General features: G+C 40.1%; 1 protein-coding gene across 3 annotated transcripts in view; it reads right to left on the bottom strand.

The window, feature by feature from the left end:
* The window catches only part of TENM2 (teneurin transmembrane protein 2), a 698,905-nt gene that overhangs the window by 48,663 nt on the left and 628,585 nt on the right, over positions 1 to 21,657 (bottom strand). For all 3 annotated transcript variants that reach the window (XM_040604228.1, XM_040604229.1, XM_040604230.1), the window contains exon 16: positions 6,413 to 6,559. In XM_040604228.1, the coding sequence (XP_040460162.1) occupies positions 6,413 to 6,559 (147 nt within the window). The remainder of the gene's footprint in view (positions 1 to 6,412; positions 6,560 to 21,657) is intronic.

The following is a 21,657-nucleotide window of genomic DNA, read 5'->3' as shown; positions in this document are numbered from 1 at the left end:
AGCATACTCATTAGCTCTTGTCAAACTTACATAATGTCTAGTTTTGATACAGGTTTTATACTTGAGCTTACATGAGTCACTCTGGCCCCCATCCACAATAGATTTCAACTACTCATTACATTTAATGTTCTAAAACTGACTATTGTACAGGCTCTGGGAATGTATTTTTCTGTGCTATGAGTATTCTGGGTATTTATATTGAGAACTTCATAAAATCTTTTGTCTGTGCTGAATTAGAGACCCCTGCTGAGGCTTGTTGAGGCAAGCTAAATTACATGATTTGCCTTTGTGCTGTGAAATACTTGTATTATCTTAAATGTCACGAGCCTGATGCAGTATCAAGTCACAGGATTTGTAATTTTCTAAAAGCAATTTTTTTCTAAATGTTTATTGCAGGGAGACACTTCTCTTTTCTTTCTATTTTCTTTCTGTCTAATTTCAGAGATGAGTTTTCTAAGACAACTCAAATAAACAGCCTTTCAATCAGTCAAGTGCACTGTCCTGACAGTGAACTTCTCTAGAAATGTATTTTTCTTGTGAATTGAAGAGAAGTCATACTGGAGCAGATAGCTAGCTTTCTCTCATTCATTATCTTCAATGTATTGTGCCAAAGAGAATTACCGCCAACTGTACTTCTTGGTGGGGTTACAGCTATATAGTAACAAACTGAAGGGCAAATTTTGCCTTCTGAGATATGCACAACTCTCTTTTGAAAGCCAAGTGGAAATAAATTAAAATGTATTTTAAAAAGAATGTCCCACTTTGCATAACAAGGAATTCCTCCTTCAATTCACCTTAGTATTCTATACTGCTATGGGTTGCTTCTTTTCCTTCCCCACCCAATTTTAGTCTAGATGATTACATTTAGAGAAGAAATGTGATCTGTGAAGTGATATTAGCAGTGGTTGCTTTTAATTTTTTTTTACCTGCCTCCTCCTATCCTTTCCATCCTGATCAAATCTGAAACAAAGCAGTTCAGCAAAATTTTGGCTATTTCCTGCTTTTCTTTCTCTGAAATTACATAATTCGTCTTGTCAATAAAAATTATAAACATGAGGAGAGTAAATTTGAATGGATGCAAAAGGTGGGCTTAGAGAGGAAGAAGGAAAAGAAAAGCCTAGAAAGAGCAACATCAGTGGGCAGTATGGACTTCTCCCAGGGCTGCTGCTGCAAAGGCCAGAGTCTGTACTTGGACACCTCTCCCAGATTATCCCACTGAGTTCAGGACAAAGGGCCCTCAAACATGAGCTCCTGGTATCAACTGCATCTAACATCCAGTGAAACTATTCTGTAGAAAGGAAATATGATTTTTGCTATGCATTACATGGTCCATTTTACTTGAAGGCACTGTAAGGTCTAAGGTGAAATGTAGTTAAACATACACAATTTATGAAGACTGTTCCGAGATACTAAAAATATATTCAAATTTAGGAACAAGCAAATTATTACAAAACAATTTTTGTAAAAAGATGGGTATAAATAGCCACTGTAGGGTTTTCCTTATGCAATATGTCCAAAAAAATACAAACTAAAAAAGTCAGGTACCTTGTCTTATTCCTCAAAATATCATCTATGATCCTTTAATTTCCTAAAATAAATCCACGGTGAATTAAATGGGTTATACATGTCTATTGGGGGGATTATATATTGTAATCACAATTATGGGTCTTAAAATAAAGCTATTTCTAATCCCTCCAAAAGATGCTTAATAACTATTAGATTACTGAGGGACTGATTAAGGAAAGGGATTAGATTTAGAAGTGGCCACAGTGAGTAAATTAGGCAATTCAAACATGTTTTGGAAAACAGAAGCATTTTACAATTTTAAAAGATCTTAGAAGTGAGTCAATGACAAAAGCCCCTTACCTTTCAGCTAGATTTCCTCCTTAAAGATAAGTAAATGAACAGATAAATAAGAGACTCAAGTTTTTTCAGCAAAGTAGCCTATGTACCAGAGCAACCCTAAACAGGTTTGTAACAAAGACCCAGTTAAGCCCATATCTAGATTTGACACGTGATGGTAAGGACAAATACAGGTGAATTTCCCAGTGCTACCTCGGATCATGCACAGTTCTACTTAACAGCCCTAAGAGGAGAAAACAGCTTTGGACCCTTCTTTCTGCTCTGGAATCCCATTTTATTTATGTGAGTAATACACACTGACATCTCATTTAAAATGAAGATTTGTAAGTCTCAACAAGACAGGGGCACATCTGCCTCTTCTAGGAATAAACCAACTAAAAGGCATTAATCTAAAATGGAAAGAAAATATTAAGTATAATATTCCTTTTTTCTCTTTTTGAACTATGGTACAGAGTTCGCATAGTGGCAGATAATAAGACAAAACAGGACAAATGGGAATCCCTTTGGAGTCAGTGGCAATGCTCTTCTTGACATCCATGAAATGAAGATTTGGCCCAAGGCCTTTGAATCTGATTGTGAGATACAATTACAATAAGAATGGCTGAACAGCAGAAGAGCTCCAAAATATGTTAAATCTGTTGCTGCATGGGGAAGAAGGGAAGACAGAAAATGACAGTTCTGTTTCAGTGACATGCTGAAGCAACTGCATTTTAACAACGTGAATAGATGGACAGGAAGGAAGGAGGTTCAGCTGTTCAGGCAAGGACCTCATTTAGGCAAAAAAATGGTATTTTTAGCTACTCTAATGCCTTTTGAAAGACAGCTTGCATCATCATTACTAGTCCAGAACTACTTGCTTATGTTAACAGAACAATGTTCGTGATGGGGCAGCAAATGAGTTCAACATTCTGCTGCAAATAAACATGGCTGAGTTTCAAATGAAAAGAATGACTGGGAGGAGAGGCGATTTCTTTAACTTTTAATAATCTTGCACTTTATGTGAAATATGGAGTTCTGGTAACTAGCTGAATCTTTGATTCCCATATTACAGTTTTCAGCTTTGCCTACGGAGAAATCTTAATTTTACCTGTTTCTTTATATACACAGTCACAATATGATCTCAGTGCCAGGAAGGTGATGGAGCAGGTCACCCTGAGGGCCATCACACAGCACGTGCAGGACACCCAGGGGATCAGGCCCTGCCTGACAGCCCCGATCTCCTGCTGCGAGCAGCTGCCCGGCCTGGTGGGCGAGGGAGAGGCTGTGGCTGGTGTGTCCTGGGCCTTAGTGAAGCCTCTGACACCGTCTCCCACAGCCTCTCCTGCAGCCACCGGCTGCTCATGGCTGCCCGGGGGGCTCCGCGCTGGGGTCAAAGCTGGCTGGGCGGCCGGGCCAGAGAGCGGTGGGGAATGGAGTCACATCCCGCTGCCCCTCGAACCCTGGGTTCGGGTTTGGGCCCCTCACGGCCAGAGGGACACAGAGGGGCTGGAGCGTGTCCAGAGCCGGGCACGGGGCTGGGGAAGGGGCTGGGGCACAAGTGCTGGGAGGGGCAGCGGGGGGAACTGGGGGGTTTAGTCTGGAGAAGGCTCCGGGGGGACCTTATCGCTCCCCACAGCTGCCTGACAGGGGCTGTAGGCAGGGGGGGTCGGTCTCTTCTCCAGGTAACAAGTGACAGGACAAGAGGAAACGGCCTCAAGTTGCACCAGGGGAGGTTTAGGTTGGAGATTAGGAAAAAATTCTTCACGGAAAGGGTGTTCAAGCATTGGAACAGGCTGCCAGGGAGGTGGTTGAGTCATCATCCCTGGGGGTATTTTAAAAGAAGTGTAGACATGTCACTCAGGGCAGGGTTTAGTGGTGGCCTTGGCAGTGACAGGTTAACGGTTGGACTCTAGGATATCAAAGGTCTTTTCACACCTAAATGATTCTACAATTACATAAAGGGCAGCCTGAAGAACAGAGCATGCATCCCTTCCTTCCTCTCCCTTCCTGCACACTCCCGTGGTCTCCCTGTTAGCATTAATAAACAGCTAGGTCACAGGACGTGTTCCTGGCCAGGCGTGCAGTGAACCAGACACGTAAAGAATAGTACAGCTTAAGGCAAAGGCAGAACTGCACTCGAAGAGACTAAGTATTAAGTGACATTATATTCAGTTTTGAGTTTTGTTGTAGCTCTATTGACCGACAGTTTGACAAACTGATGGGAATGACAATGATTGTCTTTCCAGTGCATATTGGAAAGGATCCCATGCCATCTGAAAGTAACCTGAAACTCAAAATACCATCAAGCAAACTGAAACAGCCAAAATCACCAAGACATGCCAGAGACCGAAGAGTGCTGCAGCGCCACATGGCCTGTGGGTAATTCTCAGCCTGTGCCACCTGCACCCTGTACAAAGCACAGCCTGGCTGAATTGAATCAAAGCGTTCGGTTTTTCAGGTATACCTTGCAAGCACGTGGAGAAAGGGCTAGGTGAACAGGTGTTGAACACCTAAGCTGCCTTATAGAAAAACTCTACAGAAATGTAATATGGATGAGACTACTAAAGAGTAGTAACGATTGTTGGATTAAAGTACTGAGCTAAAGGTCGTAAGACAAAGAGATTAATTTCTATCTTTATCATAAAATCCCTATGTGAAAATGTGCAGGTCAAGTGGACTTTTCAGGTTCTTTGGGACCTTGGAACAGGCATAGATTTTCAAACTACCTATATGCCCACAAGAAGCAATGAGCAGTAACCCCTTTGGCCTCTGGAAAAAAATTACTTCCACCTGCAAGTGTTGAGAACACCTGAAGAGTTCTCCTCTTAATCTTTCTAGCCTTCAGCTAGACCAAACAGTTTTCTTTCAGGCGCAACTATGGTAAATCAGAAACCACGCACCTTAAAATTATGTCTGTTGTGTGGCATATTTATTCTATGTATTCTTTGACTCCAATGAACTATTTGTCTTCCATGAATGTTGTGATTTTAAATTGGGATGAACAGCTGAATGGTCTCACTGGTCATTTTTTCCCTGTTTGCCTGTCTGTTTTACAAGTGCAAAATATTGTCTTGGATAGGTAAACAAGCACCTTATTCCAGTATTTCTAATAATGTTTTCCAAACTTATTCCTTGTTTTGTGGAAAACCTGATGATACATCCATTTTCAGTTTTTCATTTATTATCTTCAGAGCCTGTAAAATCGGCACACCTAAGCAGTTCACCTTTTAGTTTCTTACACTGCGTATTAACAGAAGTTTAGTGGGTTTTTTTTGTACAATTAAATGCCAACTAATGTAATTTGGTAGTCAGATTCTGCTCTTCACAATTCAGTAAAGCTATAAAGCAAGTTCCAGTCTTCTGAAACTGAATTGGCTCCAGCACATTTAAAATATTTCCGTAAGCACTGATCATATGTGAAACCAAGGAACCAACAGAAGATTTACAGATTAAAACTAGTGGATGCTATTCAGATGTAGTTAATATCACATAATCAAAACCAAATATACCTGTTCCTCAGTTTGGGACTTCTCAACAATTTCTATACCCTGAAATCTTACACAAAACTAAAGCACTCATCCTAATCAAAATTTTACCCTAGAAGCAGCTGTTCAATAAGCCAGATGTTTTTTTGCAGTTTTAGAAAAAAGCGTAAAACATTTCTTAATCAGCAAAGAGATGTGCTCTTTAGATTAATTATTGGCCAAAGAAAAGTTAAGGAGTCTCAAGGAAGAAAGATGTGCCTGATGTTTGATTTTTAATGAAGAGCAGAAGCTCATGAAAAAGAATCTACATGACTTACTAAAGACATTGTAGTGAAAGGAATAAGAAAGCTATTTCAAAGGCAGAAGATAGTTTAGGCAATCTTGTTTAGATGCTACAACTTCTCAGAACTGCTTTCAGCCCAGTATAGCCTAATACACCATGGAAGGCTCTATGAAACAAGATAAACTAAAGCCATCTTTGAAGGTAAACACAGAACACAAATTCTATATTTAATAGGGATATGTCTGGTAAAGGAGAAGGAAAATTGAAGACGGATGTCAGAGTCTTCCCACAGATGACTACTCAGCATCCCTCCGTCAGCCTGTCCAAGTGGGGCATGTGAACTGTGCAACGTGACAGCAAGCTACAACCATTCCCACAGGTTGTGCACATGAAAGCGTGACCCGGGCCTCTAACAGTGAGCAGAAAAAATATTGCTAAATATCCTGCTCCATCAGCTGCTGTGCTTGTGCACATGGGTACAGTAAGTTGTTTTGCAATTCATATGTGCCAAGAGCCCATAGGAAGAAGTTCTGGTCTACTGGGCCATGCTCCCCACCGTGGGCTTCAGTGGGATGCAGGGTGGGACTGAGCCTGCCCGTCCGCTCCCGACACAGGCATTGTGGGTCACCACATCTCTCCACAAGGCCACAGCTTGCTCAGTCTCATTTGTTTCAGAAGAAATGTAACACCACCACTTGACAACAATGACAGACAAAGTCCTTCTGAAGGAAAATGACTCACGAAGAAAGCGTGTATAACCCGCCGTTCTTTAGGGACTGGGAATTGAAAGACTTTTGCTCACCTCCCTCATTATCCTTGTTATCAGCACAGGCGGTTTCCATGGCAACGTTGCATCCAGGCCCCCTCCAGCCGGTCTGGCAGACACACTGCCAGCTGTTCTGACCCAGCGTGCATCTCCCATTGCCATTGCACAAATCAGGGCAGCCATCTGGTTGAAGAAATGGAGAAGGTAAGTACAAGACACACTCATTCACAGCGCCACTCAGACTTCTGACAATATTACTGTGCAGACAAAAAGGCTCATTCCTGCTGGTGGAACAAACGCTCTCCTGGCCCAGAGCCACAGCCCTGGCATGGAGAAGGAGAGTAAAGGAAGGGCATGCCTCAGGGAAGTGGATTTACCTCAAGCCAAAAGGCAGGAGGAGTCCTACCGTCAGCCATAACACATTTTAAGAACCCTGTAAAGGTTCAGACCTTGACCTGCTAGAAATTAGTGTCTGCTGACAGACGATCACAGCTTTGTATTTCCCCCATTTCATATATGTATATACATATACACATATATGATGGACAATGTCCTCTTCAAAAAGCATGTCAATGTTCAGAGTGCCTTTTATATTGTGCACAGCATAATTCTTCAGAACTTCTCTAAACAAAGTTTAAACAAGTAAGTTTTGATAATATTTTCCTCCTTTAACAGTAATTTTGGTCTTTTAAAATACTTATTTAACACTAACTTTACTTATGATGTAACATTTCATGCTTTCTGAAAGACATGTTAGAAGAGATACCCCACTAAAGATGCATATTTCGAATTGACTATGGACATGAAGCAACATTGTATAGTAAGAGCTGAATAAGAAACAAAACCACTAATTAGCCAAGGGGCTTACATTTCTAGCAAAATGTCCAAGGTAACAGAATACCTTGACTACTTTTTCCTGAAACTAAATGAGTCTCAGGAGGCACTACTGTATCTTACTGAATATTCATTATTGAAAAAGGTAAGAAAACCAAATTCCAGCCTTGGTATATACAATCAAATCCATCAACACCCAATTCACACAAGCATGTGTATTTGCCTGTGGAGGCAATAGAAGATTTGAGAGTCCTGCAGCAGACCTCTCATAGCACCTCCTCATTAGCCTGAGCAGGAGGAGAAGGCTGTGTTGCCATACTGACAGTAGATGTTGGATCCCAATCATTCACAAGCTCTCTCATTTGGGTTGGAAATACAGTCTAATAGTGCCATCCCTACAACCACCAGAGGACAGAACAATTAATCTCATTGCTGTCAGTTTTGGGCAGAAAATTTAATCTCTAAACAGCTCACAAAGCTTCATGCTCTCTCATTATCCCCTCCACCAGCAGTGATGGGTGGTCACTGTCAGCATCAAGATCTGCAGGGACCTGCTGCAGCCCTCTCAGATCTCATCGCCTGGCTGGGTTAGTCCTTTGCATTTGCCACCGTGACCCCAGGCTGTGACTATTAATTAAGTACTCCGCTCCCTTCCCCAGGCATTTTAAGAGCACCAAGGAACTAATAGGCACCCTACCAGAGTGTGGATACTCTTTTCACCAGCTGTGAGGAAGGCAGCAGTGGGAAATATCCTGAAAGCAAATAAATATGTTTTCTTTGGCTGAGCAGCACCACTTCAGATGTGTAGCACTGGAGAAGGACTAAGATGAGTGTGTCAGCTTTGTGCCCCTTGGCCTCTGCAGGTGACTGGGAATAGGATCAACTGTCAAACTAGCGCAGCTTTCCTGCTAGTGCTGAGAGGTTGAACAGCCTTCCAGAAATCACTAATTTAGAATGCCTGCGTGTTTCTGTAAACCTGTTCAGAAAGTCACAGCTCTGACTTTGTGTCTCTTCCTACTCTTCCCAGCTGCCTTTGCTGCAGCCAGGTGATGTTACAGAAGTTCCTCTGACCCCATATTGGTTTCACACTGCTGCAGGAATTGCCCCCCGTGTGGGAAAGTGAGCTGCCTTGTATCCCTGGTACTCACACAACTGGTACCACAGTATGTAAGCATTCACTTGTACTTTTCCTCATTGGATTGTTACTTGATACATTCATAGTTATTAATTAAATTTTAATAGGACTAAGTAGTTCACAGCCACATTAATTTTCAATGTAATTCTGAAAGTTCCCCCCCCCCCCCCCCCTTTTTTTTTTTTTTTCTAATGAATGCTGGGTTGGTGGAAGGTGCTGGACTGAGACCTCTGAGACCTCAGCTGTCCCACAGAAAAGATTCTTTATAGATACCAGCAACCAAAGTTTCTGTGCATTGTCCTACCAAGGTGCCTGAACCTGCATCATTTCTAGCACTGGCACAGCAGCTTGATCTCCAGCAGAGCTCTGTGGAGTAAGACACCAGACCTCTGTGAACAGGGCCAAGATCATTCAGTTCGTTCTACACAGAAAGCTATCAGCAGATAGAAACAAGTCCTAGAGGTTTTTTTTCAGTGCTGTTGTGTATTAAAAAAAATAAAGCGCACCTTTTACTTAAATGTAAGGTTATATTGGAATTACATATCTTAGCTACAAAAAATTGCACTTACTTTTTCAGCACAGGTAATATGTTTTCAAGGCGTTTATTTTATCTCTTTCATTTGTTAGGTTGTTTGAATGACCAGAATGATAATGTTTGAAGGGAGGCATCATACAGGAGGACAAATTATTTGTTTTAAATGAAAAACAAATAGTAATTGTGACTATACACACACGATTGGCTTTACACTGAGGCACTGAAGAGAATTAAATCACTGAAGCAGTTTGCTTTGCAGCATATGAGCAAGATGAAAACATGAACAGTAGGGAGCTAGCGAAAGCTCTGAAAAGTTTTACGTGCAGCTGGGGATTAATGGACATGACTTTGCGTTTAGCTTAAAGAGAGAAGCAAGCATCACTGGTATAGACATGGTGTTGCTAGGAAACACTATGCTACCTCCATAGGGTTTATTTAATTGCGGCCTTCCAAAGACAGACTTTGTGTTTCAATAACATAAATATCAGAAGGAAGGGAAAAAACCAACAGTAGACTACGGTAAGATCCAAGTGCTTTGACAACAATGTCTTACTTAAAAGATCTGTTAAATTAATGATGTATTAACTTTCAAACCAGGCATAAGTAATGGACAACTATTTAGGTACTTTGCATGGTTATGTGTTTCTATACATGCATGTGTGCATATATGCATTTCTACTTACGTCTGTTTTTCTTCAAGCAAATATTTACATAGCATTATAGTCTGTGAGACCAAAATTTGTTTTAACAATGTGTTGGCCAACTAGACAACAGAGCTCCATTATGATCTATTAATAACAAGTTTTCTAAAAAAGTTTACGCTTAGGCAGTGCACTGAATACCTTTATTTAAATCTTCCTACATGTGCATGTATGCAGTGATTAGCACCGATGAACATCTGCACACACAGCAGCTGCACGTGGCTAACAGGCCTTGATGGCCTTCAATGGGTTTGGACAGTGGAGAAGGTCACAAAGTGCCTAACTGAGGAACCTTCAGACTCCCAGCAAACACTCAGTGCTCACAGCTGGACATGTGGTCTTTGCTGCAAATGCACACTGTACAAAGCATATCCTACCACTAAGTGCTTTGTTAAAGCTTGCTTGCATTCTGCAGTCCTAGCTCCCACTGAGCAGTGTATAGCCTCCTGGGTGTTGTACATCAATTCACTCACAGAGTAAGGTAGTCAAAGAGAGAGTAAAGTAGTCACAGAGGGAAGGGCTATCAACATATAACCTTAAGAAGTAATCCACCATGGTATGAAGCTCTCAGCCACAGCACAGAAAAGGGCCCTTCATGCTAAGCAGACAGGTTGCTATTCCTGGTGCGTAGAGAAATTCTACTCATCTTTTCTATTACAGTATGCTTAATGGAAAATGTCAAAAAGCTAGGTTAAAGAAGAAGAAAGTGCTTGTTTAAAGTGCTAGGTTGACAACCTATTTATTCACAGAGCAGGCAGAGTACGGACAACAGCAGTTCAAGCATCTCACACTTTTCTAGCAATGTCTCTGCACAGGCTGCTGCTGCTAGAGGTGAAACACTAATGCAGCCCCCCTTCTCTTTCAGTCTCCAGCTTGCCTGCGGGACTGGGAACGGGGAGTTTTAGTACAGATACATATGCATTCACAATTAAAACAGCAAGAAAGATTTCAGTATGTTTTGCATTTTAGCTTTAGAAGGCTGTGACTAGTACTGTGAAGGATCATCAAAGTCAGAGAATGTTTCAAAATCAAAAGACTAAAATTCATTCCTCTCCATACCACACACAGACAAAATGCCCAGCATTCATGTAAAGTGAATGCTGGAAGACAGTGGTAAAGAAAAAGGAGAAAATAAAGGCATTATACCTCTGAATCTAACAGAGAATGATGTAAATTGGTGTTTTGTATGTATGAGATCCCAAAACACTTTTTAGCATTCTCACTGAACAGAGCAATCTCTATAATCTTGCAGTTCTGAAACACTACGACTAGTGTTTAATGCCTGAATTTATTTCCTCTCTTATTTTTTTTTCCAACTACCCAGCTAACTTGGAGTGACAGAACAAACTCATGAATAGATTTCATGGTGTTTCTCTTTTCTTTGTTCAAACAGGCTGTAACATTCTTAACTTGCTCATAGTTTAAAAAGCTTATTTCTTGGCATGTTAATATCATACCACATCTACACTGGTAAGTAGCACAAGAACGCTGAATCTCATGGATCACAAGGGCTTGAGGACACTCTATAACTCTACAATTTGGTAAGCAAAGATTCAGCATATTTATCTGTTCCCACGTGGACAAGGACACTAGCCCCCTTCATATCTACATTGTTTCTTAGCACTTGAAAGCCCTTCACTTACATTTATTTCCTCAGCTTATCCATTCCTATGCATGTATCATGACAGTACATTAAAATGAAAGGAATTGTGGTGATACATAGTACAAATGATTACTGAATAATAAAATGAGAAGACTGTGGCTTAAGAAAAAAAATAAATTACCTTGGTATCTGTGCTATAAAATGGTTGAGTTACTTCTCCTAGGAATGAATTAGATCTCTGTCTCTTGACTATGGCTATTAGGATCTAGTATAGATGCTAGATAAGTAATGTAGTATCAGAAGAACAGGACACTATTTAAGAAAACACTGCGAGAAATGAGAACATGTCAATATGATGAAGAGTATTCGGTCAACTACTACTATATACACACACAATTACTACATTCATCTTATGTCACATTACCAATATTCTTGGAGAGGGATCAAAAAGGTTCAAGACCTTTGGATAGTTAAAATAGGAAAAGAAAGCTTCTGTCTGAAAGCCCTTACAATCTAGGAGACAAAAAGAGCTTAAAATACTAGATTCTGCTATTTATTCTGTTATTTGGTTTTGGAGCTCCACATTGCCACAGTCCATGATAGGGCCGAGAAGATGCTATAACAATACACATTAAGGAGTTTTGCATAGCAACAAAGGAAAAATAAATAGCGAGTCTAGAAAACAACAAACATTGCTGTTACTGAGGTCACTGTGAACAATATTAAGTCTACTGCTTCCTCCAGACCTATGTAAGCTTTATCTATTTCTATCATTTCATATTCTCAAAACTTACAAGAGATTTATGAAAAGCTGAATTTAACAAGAAAGTCTGCAGAATCATTATGAATAGTAAAGAAAATCAATATGGACAGAGCTTGTGTCTAAGAAAGTGATAGTGCCGGGTATATTTACGAGAGAATACTCACAGGATTCATCTACAATGAAATTATTCTGTGACTAAATTGTAAGGTGATTAATTCATACTTGAACTCAGCAAATTAATTTCCAGTATCTAGGCAGTACACCAAAAATTCAAATCCAATTTTGGGTACATTCTGCACAGACTTCGTTTTCATTTCACTGATACTCACAAACTCCAGGTATACAAATACATGTGAACCCATCTACCCAGGCATATGCAGATTTTTCTTTGCATAAACTACTTTAAAGCTCCAAATCAAACATTTTAAGTAAATCCAAATATAAAGACACACTGTCCAATTAATTTGTGGTTTCAGTCTAAACCTTAATAATGATCAGGACTCCCACTTAAGGTAGGAGTAATCATTCTGGGAAAGAAGGAAAGAAGAGGGCAGCCAGGGAAAGAGAAGTTAGAGAAACATTGTTATTTTTAAAATTTTCAAACTGATGGAATAGGTAGCCTCTCAGTATAATTAAAGGAAAAAGCGGAATAGGGGACATGGATGAAAAATGTGAAATTTCTCTAGGTGATATCTCATAACCGCTAAGAGGAGTGGAAATGATTTTAGCCTCTACTCAGTTTGTACATGGAAAATGACAATGTAAATCAAGAGGTTACATCTTCTGAGTCCTTATCCAAAGGTGTCTACCAGCCATCTATCCTCCAAATTCCTCCAAACAATACCTTCAAGCACATAGAATGGGTTCCCAGCACCTCTCCCCATGTAGTGCACATATAGTGCACCTATAGTCTGGAATGTACTCTCTCTTGTTTATCTTTCTGCCTAAGTTCATTTTACACATCCTTATACAAAGTCCACTGGCAGTCAGTGGAGTCTTTTCACTAACCTCAATTGATGCTGGACCAGGTGGTCCTACAGGTGAAGATGCCCTGCAGTAAAGAGTATGTTGTAAAGCAGAGTGGTTTTTTTGCTCAAAGAATACACGTGTGTTTCAAGGGGAACATTTAAATTGCATTTACATCCTTCTCTTCTCATTACAGCTGTTAACTACAGAACTGTAGCAAATAAAAGTAGTCTGGGATATGGTGTACCTGCAGAATATAGAGAAATGACATAAAAGTAGTAATGATAATAGCTAGTTTAATTTGGATTTTAGAGGATAATCACTGTTTTCATATTTTCTGTTCATTCCTCCAGTGAGCTGCTGGTATGCCTATGGCTATCTAGCAAATAATATATGAGGTACATAGAACAAGGTACCTAGCAACACTGAAAATAAAATTATGCTTTTTATTTGCTATGGTTATTTTTTAATCCTTCAATTTCAAAGCCTGCAAGGCTTAGTTAAAGCCAAAGGAAGGGTATACAAATAAAAATGACACATAGAATTATGGTAGGCACCCACAAGTTATTTTCTACAGTGTAGTATTTAATTTTAAATAAACTCAAATCCAAAATACGTAACTAAACATGTCAAAGCAATATAGCATCGTTGAGTGAGAGGCGAGGTCCCTTTGAGTGGGTCTGGGTGTTCCAGAACAGGCTAGAGAGCCATGCAGAAGCACTAGCTCATGTCTTCAAAGCAGGATAGTCACACAGATTGACAAATTGTTAAGAATTAACCCAGCCTTTCAGTGTAATAAAAAGCTCGATTTCAGTGCTCACAGCAGTGATGCTTGCATTTCCAGAGAGTGCTCACACAGAGCAGGAGCTTCTCTGTGGCACTGGAGCATTTGTCACCAAGATGCTCTGACTGGCTTCCTTGCTTCTTTGGGGTTTTTTCCTTTTTATTTTTCAGAGAAAACATTTTTTAAAAAATTATCCAGTGCTCTAAATATTTTTTAAAGCTAGATAGGAAAGGAATGTATGAAATAAATAACTGTGTGCAGATGTGCTGGGGGAGATGAACACATGCCTGAGTTTAAAGTAAAGAATGGGCGGGCTACAATTTTATGTATTGAACAGGCTGAAAATAATGGAAAGGCGAAGAAGTTTCAAGAATCATGAATCCCACCTTCTGTGCAGGCAGACAATTATGAATATTAAGCAAGATTCCTTAAATTGCCTGGGATATTTATGTCATAACAGAATTTCCTTCTAAATTCTACCTACTATGCATTTATGCAATTTCTGTCTTCCACATGTAAAGGCAGGAACTCAGAGAACATCCAGCTTTCCAAAAGGAGGAGGAAAAAGTGAGAAAAACATATGTTACTGTTTAGAAGAGAAGTAAACCTCACACAAAGGGGAACTGTTGGTATTAAAAAGAAAGTCTCAAGAAAAGTCACTTGCATCTTTTTGAAGACAAAAAAGCTATAAAAAAGATAGACACAAAAAAAAAAAAACCCCAACAAAAAAACAAAAAACCAAACAACCGCAAAACAAAGGAAAGCTCATGTTGCAATAGAGGTCACAAAAATATGAGACTGAAAACAACCCCCCATGAATGTCAAAGCATCAGGCCTTGTTAACAAGGGATTGTTCCCAGAAGTACACTGCATTTCATCCAACTTCATTTTCAGTGACTCAAGCAGGTGGGCTCCCATTACTTCCTTGGGGGGAGACACACCCTCGAGGTCTCCCTCTTGTGCACAACCAACAGAATTCTCCAGCTATCACCAGCTTTTAGTGTGACCCCTCTTCAAGCTGCCTACAGCTGGGCAGGGAAAAGAGGGTGACACTGTGCTACACTGTCCTGAGACTTGAGGAAACCAAACAGATCAATCAAAAAACCCACGTCTGCTCAGAAGGTTGGGTTTAGACAAAGACCTTCATTGGAGCCCAAGAATTTAGGCTATTTATATATATAAAAAAGACAGTTTCAAGAATGAAGGTAGACTGCATTGATGGGAACTTTAGTCATTAGACAGAGAAGCTTCTGCAATGCTGAATCTAAGTGTTCTGCTGTCACCAAGAGGCCAGATCCAGTCCTGCAAAATGTGGGATGTCCCCGATCCTGTGCCACCTCAGAAACCCCACATCCTCCCCAGCCTGCAGGCAGGGCTCAGGGACTGTACGAGTGTGGTGCGGTGCGTGGGCAGTGTGCTGCCTGCATGGCCCTACATTGCTAACCTGAACACGAGGAGCATCACATCCTGCACAGAAACCAACTCTGCGTGGTGGCTTGATCAGCGATCAGGTGACAATAGTTCTGCATGCGGACCAGCATAAGCAAAGTAGTTATACAAAACATTTGGACATACGTAAAGACACTGTTGCAGCCCAAAAGCTACAGTATAGCTACAACATAGTTTCTTCTATATCCTAAGCAGATTATTTGCTGAGATTTTGAGCAAGAGCTAAAATACAACCCTAGCAGCACATTCAAGTTACACAGTGTATTCTTTTCAAACAAGACTCATATTCAACTCCTATTCATATATCCAATAAAAAGATACATAAAAGATGCAGTAAAATTTCTATTTAAGATAGCCAGTTCTTTCAAATTAATCTTACTGTAACAAAATCCATTTAGAATATAATTCCAGGTGAAATTGCATTCATAAAACCAGTACCACAACCATAATCTTTTATTGTATTAATGTTTCTGATATCGGAGACAAGAACTGGCATCATCCTTTGTAATATGTAATTTCATTTCTAAGAAAGAAGCCTTCTCAAGTTGGATTTATCTCTAAAATAACGTCTATATAAATAGTTTAGTGGCAGTGTAATGATAAAGTGACCTATCAGACAAGAAGTGTAAATTCAGTCAATTGAAGAGTAACAAGCAAAACACTGACCCCATATTTAAAAGAATACATAACCTAATTACAATGTAATAACTAAAATCCCTACATTAATCAGTGTTATGGCAGGCAGTTTCAGTCATTTGTTCATAAAAATTAGGATTCACACGGTAATCACCACTCAACTTCCTTGCACAGAATGCAATTTGCTTTTCTATTATTTGAAATATGTGGCAGTCATAGCTTTTCAAAAATATGCATTTGAACTTTTTGATTAATTTTTTTGGTTAAGTGTTGGTATACTTGTAGATATTAACTACAAAGCTTCAAGAATCTCACATATGCTGATGCAAAAAGTTGTGACACATTTCCTCACTCCTTACACATTCTACCCTCTTTGCGTCACAGGGAGAGACAAAGAGGAAAAAATACAATGTAATTCTTATGTTACATGAGATATGTATCTGGCAAAAGGATATTTGATATTGTGCTGTCAAATCTCAGACATGAGATTTCAAAAGCTCAGTTTCATTTGGCTAACTGAAATTTATAAAATTCAACATAAATGGTCTAATTGTTCCTTGTTTCAGACAGAAAACAATGCAAAGCCCTAATTTTACTATTGTGTACACCTAAGACGATGTATAAACTCAGAACTGTACCCAGATTACTAAAGTACCTGTAGTACCCTATTCTAACTTTGGAGGAAATCATGAATTCATGTGGTTTTAAAGGATTTTCTAGTTCCATGTTCCCTTATGCAGTTTTCATGCAGAGCCCAGATAACAAAGGATGCTGCTACACCATCCCACGCTCCCAGGCAGACTAGGCTTGCTGGTGGAGCTGGAATGGTGCTGTGCTTATCCAGAGTTGAACCCACTTTAATGATGTTGTAAATGCAGCCTGGATAAAATTAGAGATAAGCCCGATCCCTCACCTGCTCAGATCTGAACTTCTAAATTCCCTGTACACATCACAATCCCAAAATGCAGGCCCTAATTTTCAAATATTATATTATCACAAATCTAAGACCTTGCCGATACAAAAAGTAGAAGATCAGGCTTGAAAAAGGCAGAATCTCTTGTTCCTACCATGGCTTTGTCTGGTAGTACAGGGTGCTCCCAGATCTCTCATTTGACTGAAAACCCTCCAGGAAAGGCAGATATTTTCTTTTCCTCTATGAACGCCTTGATGGGTCAGCAGAAGAGACATGGACACTGGTTAGCTTTTCTCAAGAGACAAATGCCACCCAGCCTTTCTTCTACTTTAAATTTTAAAGGAAAATCACAATCACTGGCTTTACTGCTCAGAAAATGTGTTTAAGCAACATTATTTGTTGCAGCACAGTTTCAGTGCAGAGGCAGAGAAGGTAAACACCAAGTCAAGTTAAATCAGACATTTTCTGCTAAGGTCAATGTATAGATATATTAAATAAAACATTAAAGGAATTTTTTAGGACTTACATAGACCTAAAACTATCCTACAAACAGGATATATGTAATAAGCATGAAACATTGTCCTCCGCTGTGCTCATACATTTACATCTAAATCTAGGCCTCTATATCAGATCTGATACCAATAAAATTGTTTCCAACATTCATCAAATGATGGCCTAACACAAAATAATCATAAGGCTCCGGACTCTGCAGAAGCAATGCAAGAGAGAAACAGGGAGAACACCAGAACCACCAAGAGGTTTGCTGTGTGGAACGTGAAAGCTGACACTACAGACCAGGCCTTGGCATTAGCCCTGTCGAACACAAGTTATCCTGAAAATACTGAAAATTTTATCTGCCTGAGAGAAACTGGCACGCTGTAATGTAGAATCAACTGTCAAATCTGAAGTGGCTAGACTTCTTGGGATCACAACCTTCCTCGCTCACCAGACTGACTCTTCATCCTTCTCAGTTGTATCAGCTGAGGGCCATGGCACAAACTAGTCCACACTGGCAAAATTCAATCAAATTCAACAGAATTACATGGATTTCAGTCAGCTACTGTACAGCCTCAAGGTTCATGGCAGTTTGCTGCACCTGGGCCCTTCATATAATAGTTAAAATTCACAGAGGCTTTTCTTCAGAAAAGCGTGGGTTTTCTCTGGTTTCTATGTGTTAACTGACTACCAATCATGGTGAAACCCCTTGACTATAAACTGCTGCTGGTGGTTTTACAGCCCTTCCTGCCTCCTGAAAGGGCCACACATGGCTAGTGCTTCTCCTGTCTGAAAGGCAACTAATCACTCGGAAACAGAGAGTTCCTCTCATCAGACTGGCATCAGCGCGACCATGCCACGAAGAAGCAACCCTTGGATGTATCCATTCTAGCCAAATACCATTAGCACCAAATTTCCCATTTCCAGACATTTTTATAAAGTCCTACTAAAACTACACAAACTTTCTAGACCTAATGCAATTTGACATTTTTGGGGAAGATACTCACAGTTTCCAGTTCAGTCATTACTTCAGAATACTTCTATTCACTTCACAAATCCTCCACACAGGGCATACAGAAGGGATGAATTCCTTCACTCTATAAATAAGAACCTACATACACATATATAAAAATAAATCCCATATGATCCCCTTTCACTCCCAGTACAAATTGGATTTCTTTGACCATAACTCCTTTAACACACAAATAGCTTTACAAAGCAGAGGAGTTTAACTGAACCAAAATGCTCTAGTAAGCAAAGCCAGCACTTACAGTGACCAGAGCTGTTTCCCTTACGCCAGTACCACTTAACAGTAGTTTACACCAGTATTTCTAATCCTGTTTGAATTCAGGGATGTGGGGGAATGGGATGTGTGCACACACACATGCATACACAGGCAGGGTCCTGTAGTGAGAACAAGCAGATATTACATACTACTTATGTTGCTTACTGTGCTATAGAAGATGCATAGCTAGGGTGCGGAGTGGTGAGTGACAGCCTATCGATGTACAATACAGAGGGCTGTAGAAAGTCTGCTTTAAAAACTATGGGCCTGAGTCTGTCTGACCTCATAACTAACCCTGCTTTGAGGAGAAGGTTGGACTAGATGATCTCCTGACATCCTTCCAAACTGATTTACCTACGATCCCTTCAGTTTCAGAGCTTTAAAATTCACAACTCTCAGGGCAGGGAATCCCAGTTTTCTCAGACATTATTAAAATATAATTACTTTCTATTCATCAGATATTAATGCCTGCACAGAATTTATAATTTAGCAATTAACTTTCAGGTATGCAAATGCAGATCCTGTCTAAGTGTGCAGGTTATCTCTAGCAGAAGAATAAATATGAACCTTAACGTAAGTACACATTTTCCTCCATTTACTGTGTAGCAGATTAGTATGTTCTATGAGCATCTATCCCTTAAATGTGGTACAGAACTTTGGAATCCCTTCAGGATGAAAAGTACTATATAGACAGATGTATTATATTTTGCAGCTGATCTTCTTAAAGTATTAATTACATGGAATCCAATAAACGGCTGCACATGTACAGTTTCAGACTATGGAGACCAAACATTTCAGCTGTCCCAAAGGAATACCAAAAGAAAGCACTTGAATAAAAAAAAAAAATTAAGGAGCATTGTGGGATAGTTTGGAATGAAAAAAGCCTTGATAACATACACTAAATGCTTCTCATATCCTTCTGGCTTGCAGTAATGCTAAATCTTCACGACAGTAAAATATGATTAGAAGTGACAAAAAATAATGGATATTTGAATATTAAAATAAATAACCTCACATTTTTTTTAAAGCTAGAATTTATAGAGCTTAAATATGTACAAATGTAAAGGATGAAATAATGCCCATGACATAGGAGCAGTATTCTGTCACACAGGCAATGTATGTAAACCAAACTAATCTACATAAACAATGTGTTCTGAGTTATGTATTTGTGTATGCTGAGCTGTTTGGCAGACGCAGGATAGAAGATGAATATTTCACTACATAAAATATATTTTATCAACATACCTTTAATACTAAAGTGCTAGGCATCCATTGTGCATCACTTTTCAGTATATGTAAGCCTCATGAATATCATGCAATTTTCCAATTTCTATATCTACCAACTGCACAAATAACTAATAAAAGCTACAGAAATAAAAATTATGTTTTCATAAATAAACTGTTTTATAATCCTGCAGGCACAGGTGAAGTGTAAGATAGCTCTCTTTTTGTTACTTCTTTATTTGCCTAAGTGGTGATGGAAAACCCCCCATTATCCTTCAAACATAGCCAGTTGCCTTCATTTAAATACTAAATAAATCTGGGAAACTGATTTTGATTGACTAGGGAGATCATCTTCATCATTTCACCCCCAAGGAAGCCGAGACTATTTAATCTGCACTTTTAAGAACTCTGAAAGAGGAAGGACTCTCTAAGCTCTGCTTGCTTTACATTAAAAATATTTACAATCAGGTAACATATAGCTCTGCTCCTCCCCTAGCCTCACTAGAAGTGACCTCAACTCTCTGGAACAAACACTTAAGTCTTTCTGCTTATAAACAGAGTATTTCTTTTCCATTTCTCTGTTGAAGCCATCACAAGCACCAATTAGGCATTGAACTTAGTTGCCTGGCATCTACATTTGACAGTTTTTAAGCCACGCTGGGACAGGCAGGATGTTATTAGCAATAACGAGGTTGTTCGCTAGGAGAGCGTCTTCCGGGGAGAGAAACGCTATCTAAGCAGGTTGGAGATGCAGCCAAGGAACCTAGAGATCGCTCTGCCTTAGCTGCAATAGGCTTGTACGATCAATATATTGGATTAATACATGTTATTCATTGGTTCATGTCAGGAGAAAAGGTGCACAACTATATATTTTCATGATATTTGCTTCAATTTAAAAAACAACAACAACAACAAAAAAAAAAACACAGGGAAAATCAGACTTAATTTGATTAGAAACAAAGACCAGTAAAAAAGAATTTCCAAGAACAAAACAAAAAGAACAAATCTAAGATCTATGGGAAACCTGAAGGACAATTTATTAAAGTTTTAGTGCAATTGCCTGGGTGGCCAAGGAGGCCAGCAGCACCCTGGCTCGTAGCCGGGACAGCGTGGCCAGCAGGGCCAGGGCAGTGCCCGACCCCTGTGCTCGGCACTGGTGAGGCCGCCCCTCCAACCCTGGGTTCGGGTTTGGGCCCCTCACGGCCAGAGGGACATGGAGGGGCTGGAGCGTGTCCAGAGCCGGGCACGGGGCTGGGGAAGGGGCTGGGGCACAAGTGCTGGGAGGGGCGGCGGGGGAAACTGGGGGGGTTTAGTCTGGAGAAGGCTCCGGGGGGACCTTATCGCTCCCCACAGCTGCCTGACAGGGGCTGTAGGCAGGGGGGGTCGGTCTCCAGGTAACAAGTGACAGGACAAGAGGAAACGGCCTCAAGTTGCACCAGGGGAGGTTTAGGTTGGAGATTAGGAAAAAAATCTTCACAGAAACGGTGGTCAAGCCTTGGACAAGGCTGCCCAGGGAGGTGGTGGAATCACCATCTCTGGAAGCGTTTAACAAACGCGCAGATGTGGTCCTTTGGGACAGGGTTTAGTGGTGGCCTTGGCATCTCTGAGTGAATGGTTGGACTTGATGACCTCAAAGGTCCTTTCAAAACTAAATGATTCTATGATTCTTTGCGACACTGAAAATACATCACGAGTAGCTAATAGTATCTCTAAACATATCAAACACACATCAAAGAAACAAAGCTTGTTTCCTTTCCCAGTTAATTATTTTAGACAAGTTCAGGGGAAAATTACCAGAACATGAGATGGCTCTGAAGACCAGCATTATTTACCCTCAGTGTTCCAAAAAAATTTGTAACTTAGGTTACCTTACTCTGCCTGTTTCCCATAATTTCACTGGGGTATAGTATCATTTTTCATTTCTTATAGGCAGTTGAACGGTTACCACATTCTATGGA

This window comes from Falco naumanni, chromosome 8, assembly GCF_017639655.2.
Source record: "Falco naumanni isolate bFalNau1 chromosome 8, bFalNau1.pat, whole genome shotgun sequence".
Lineage (NCBI taxonomy): Eukaryota > Metazoa > Chordata > Aves > Falconiformes > Falconidae > Falco > Falco naumanni.
This window is presented reverse-complemented; position numbering and strand designations above follow the sequence as displayed.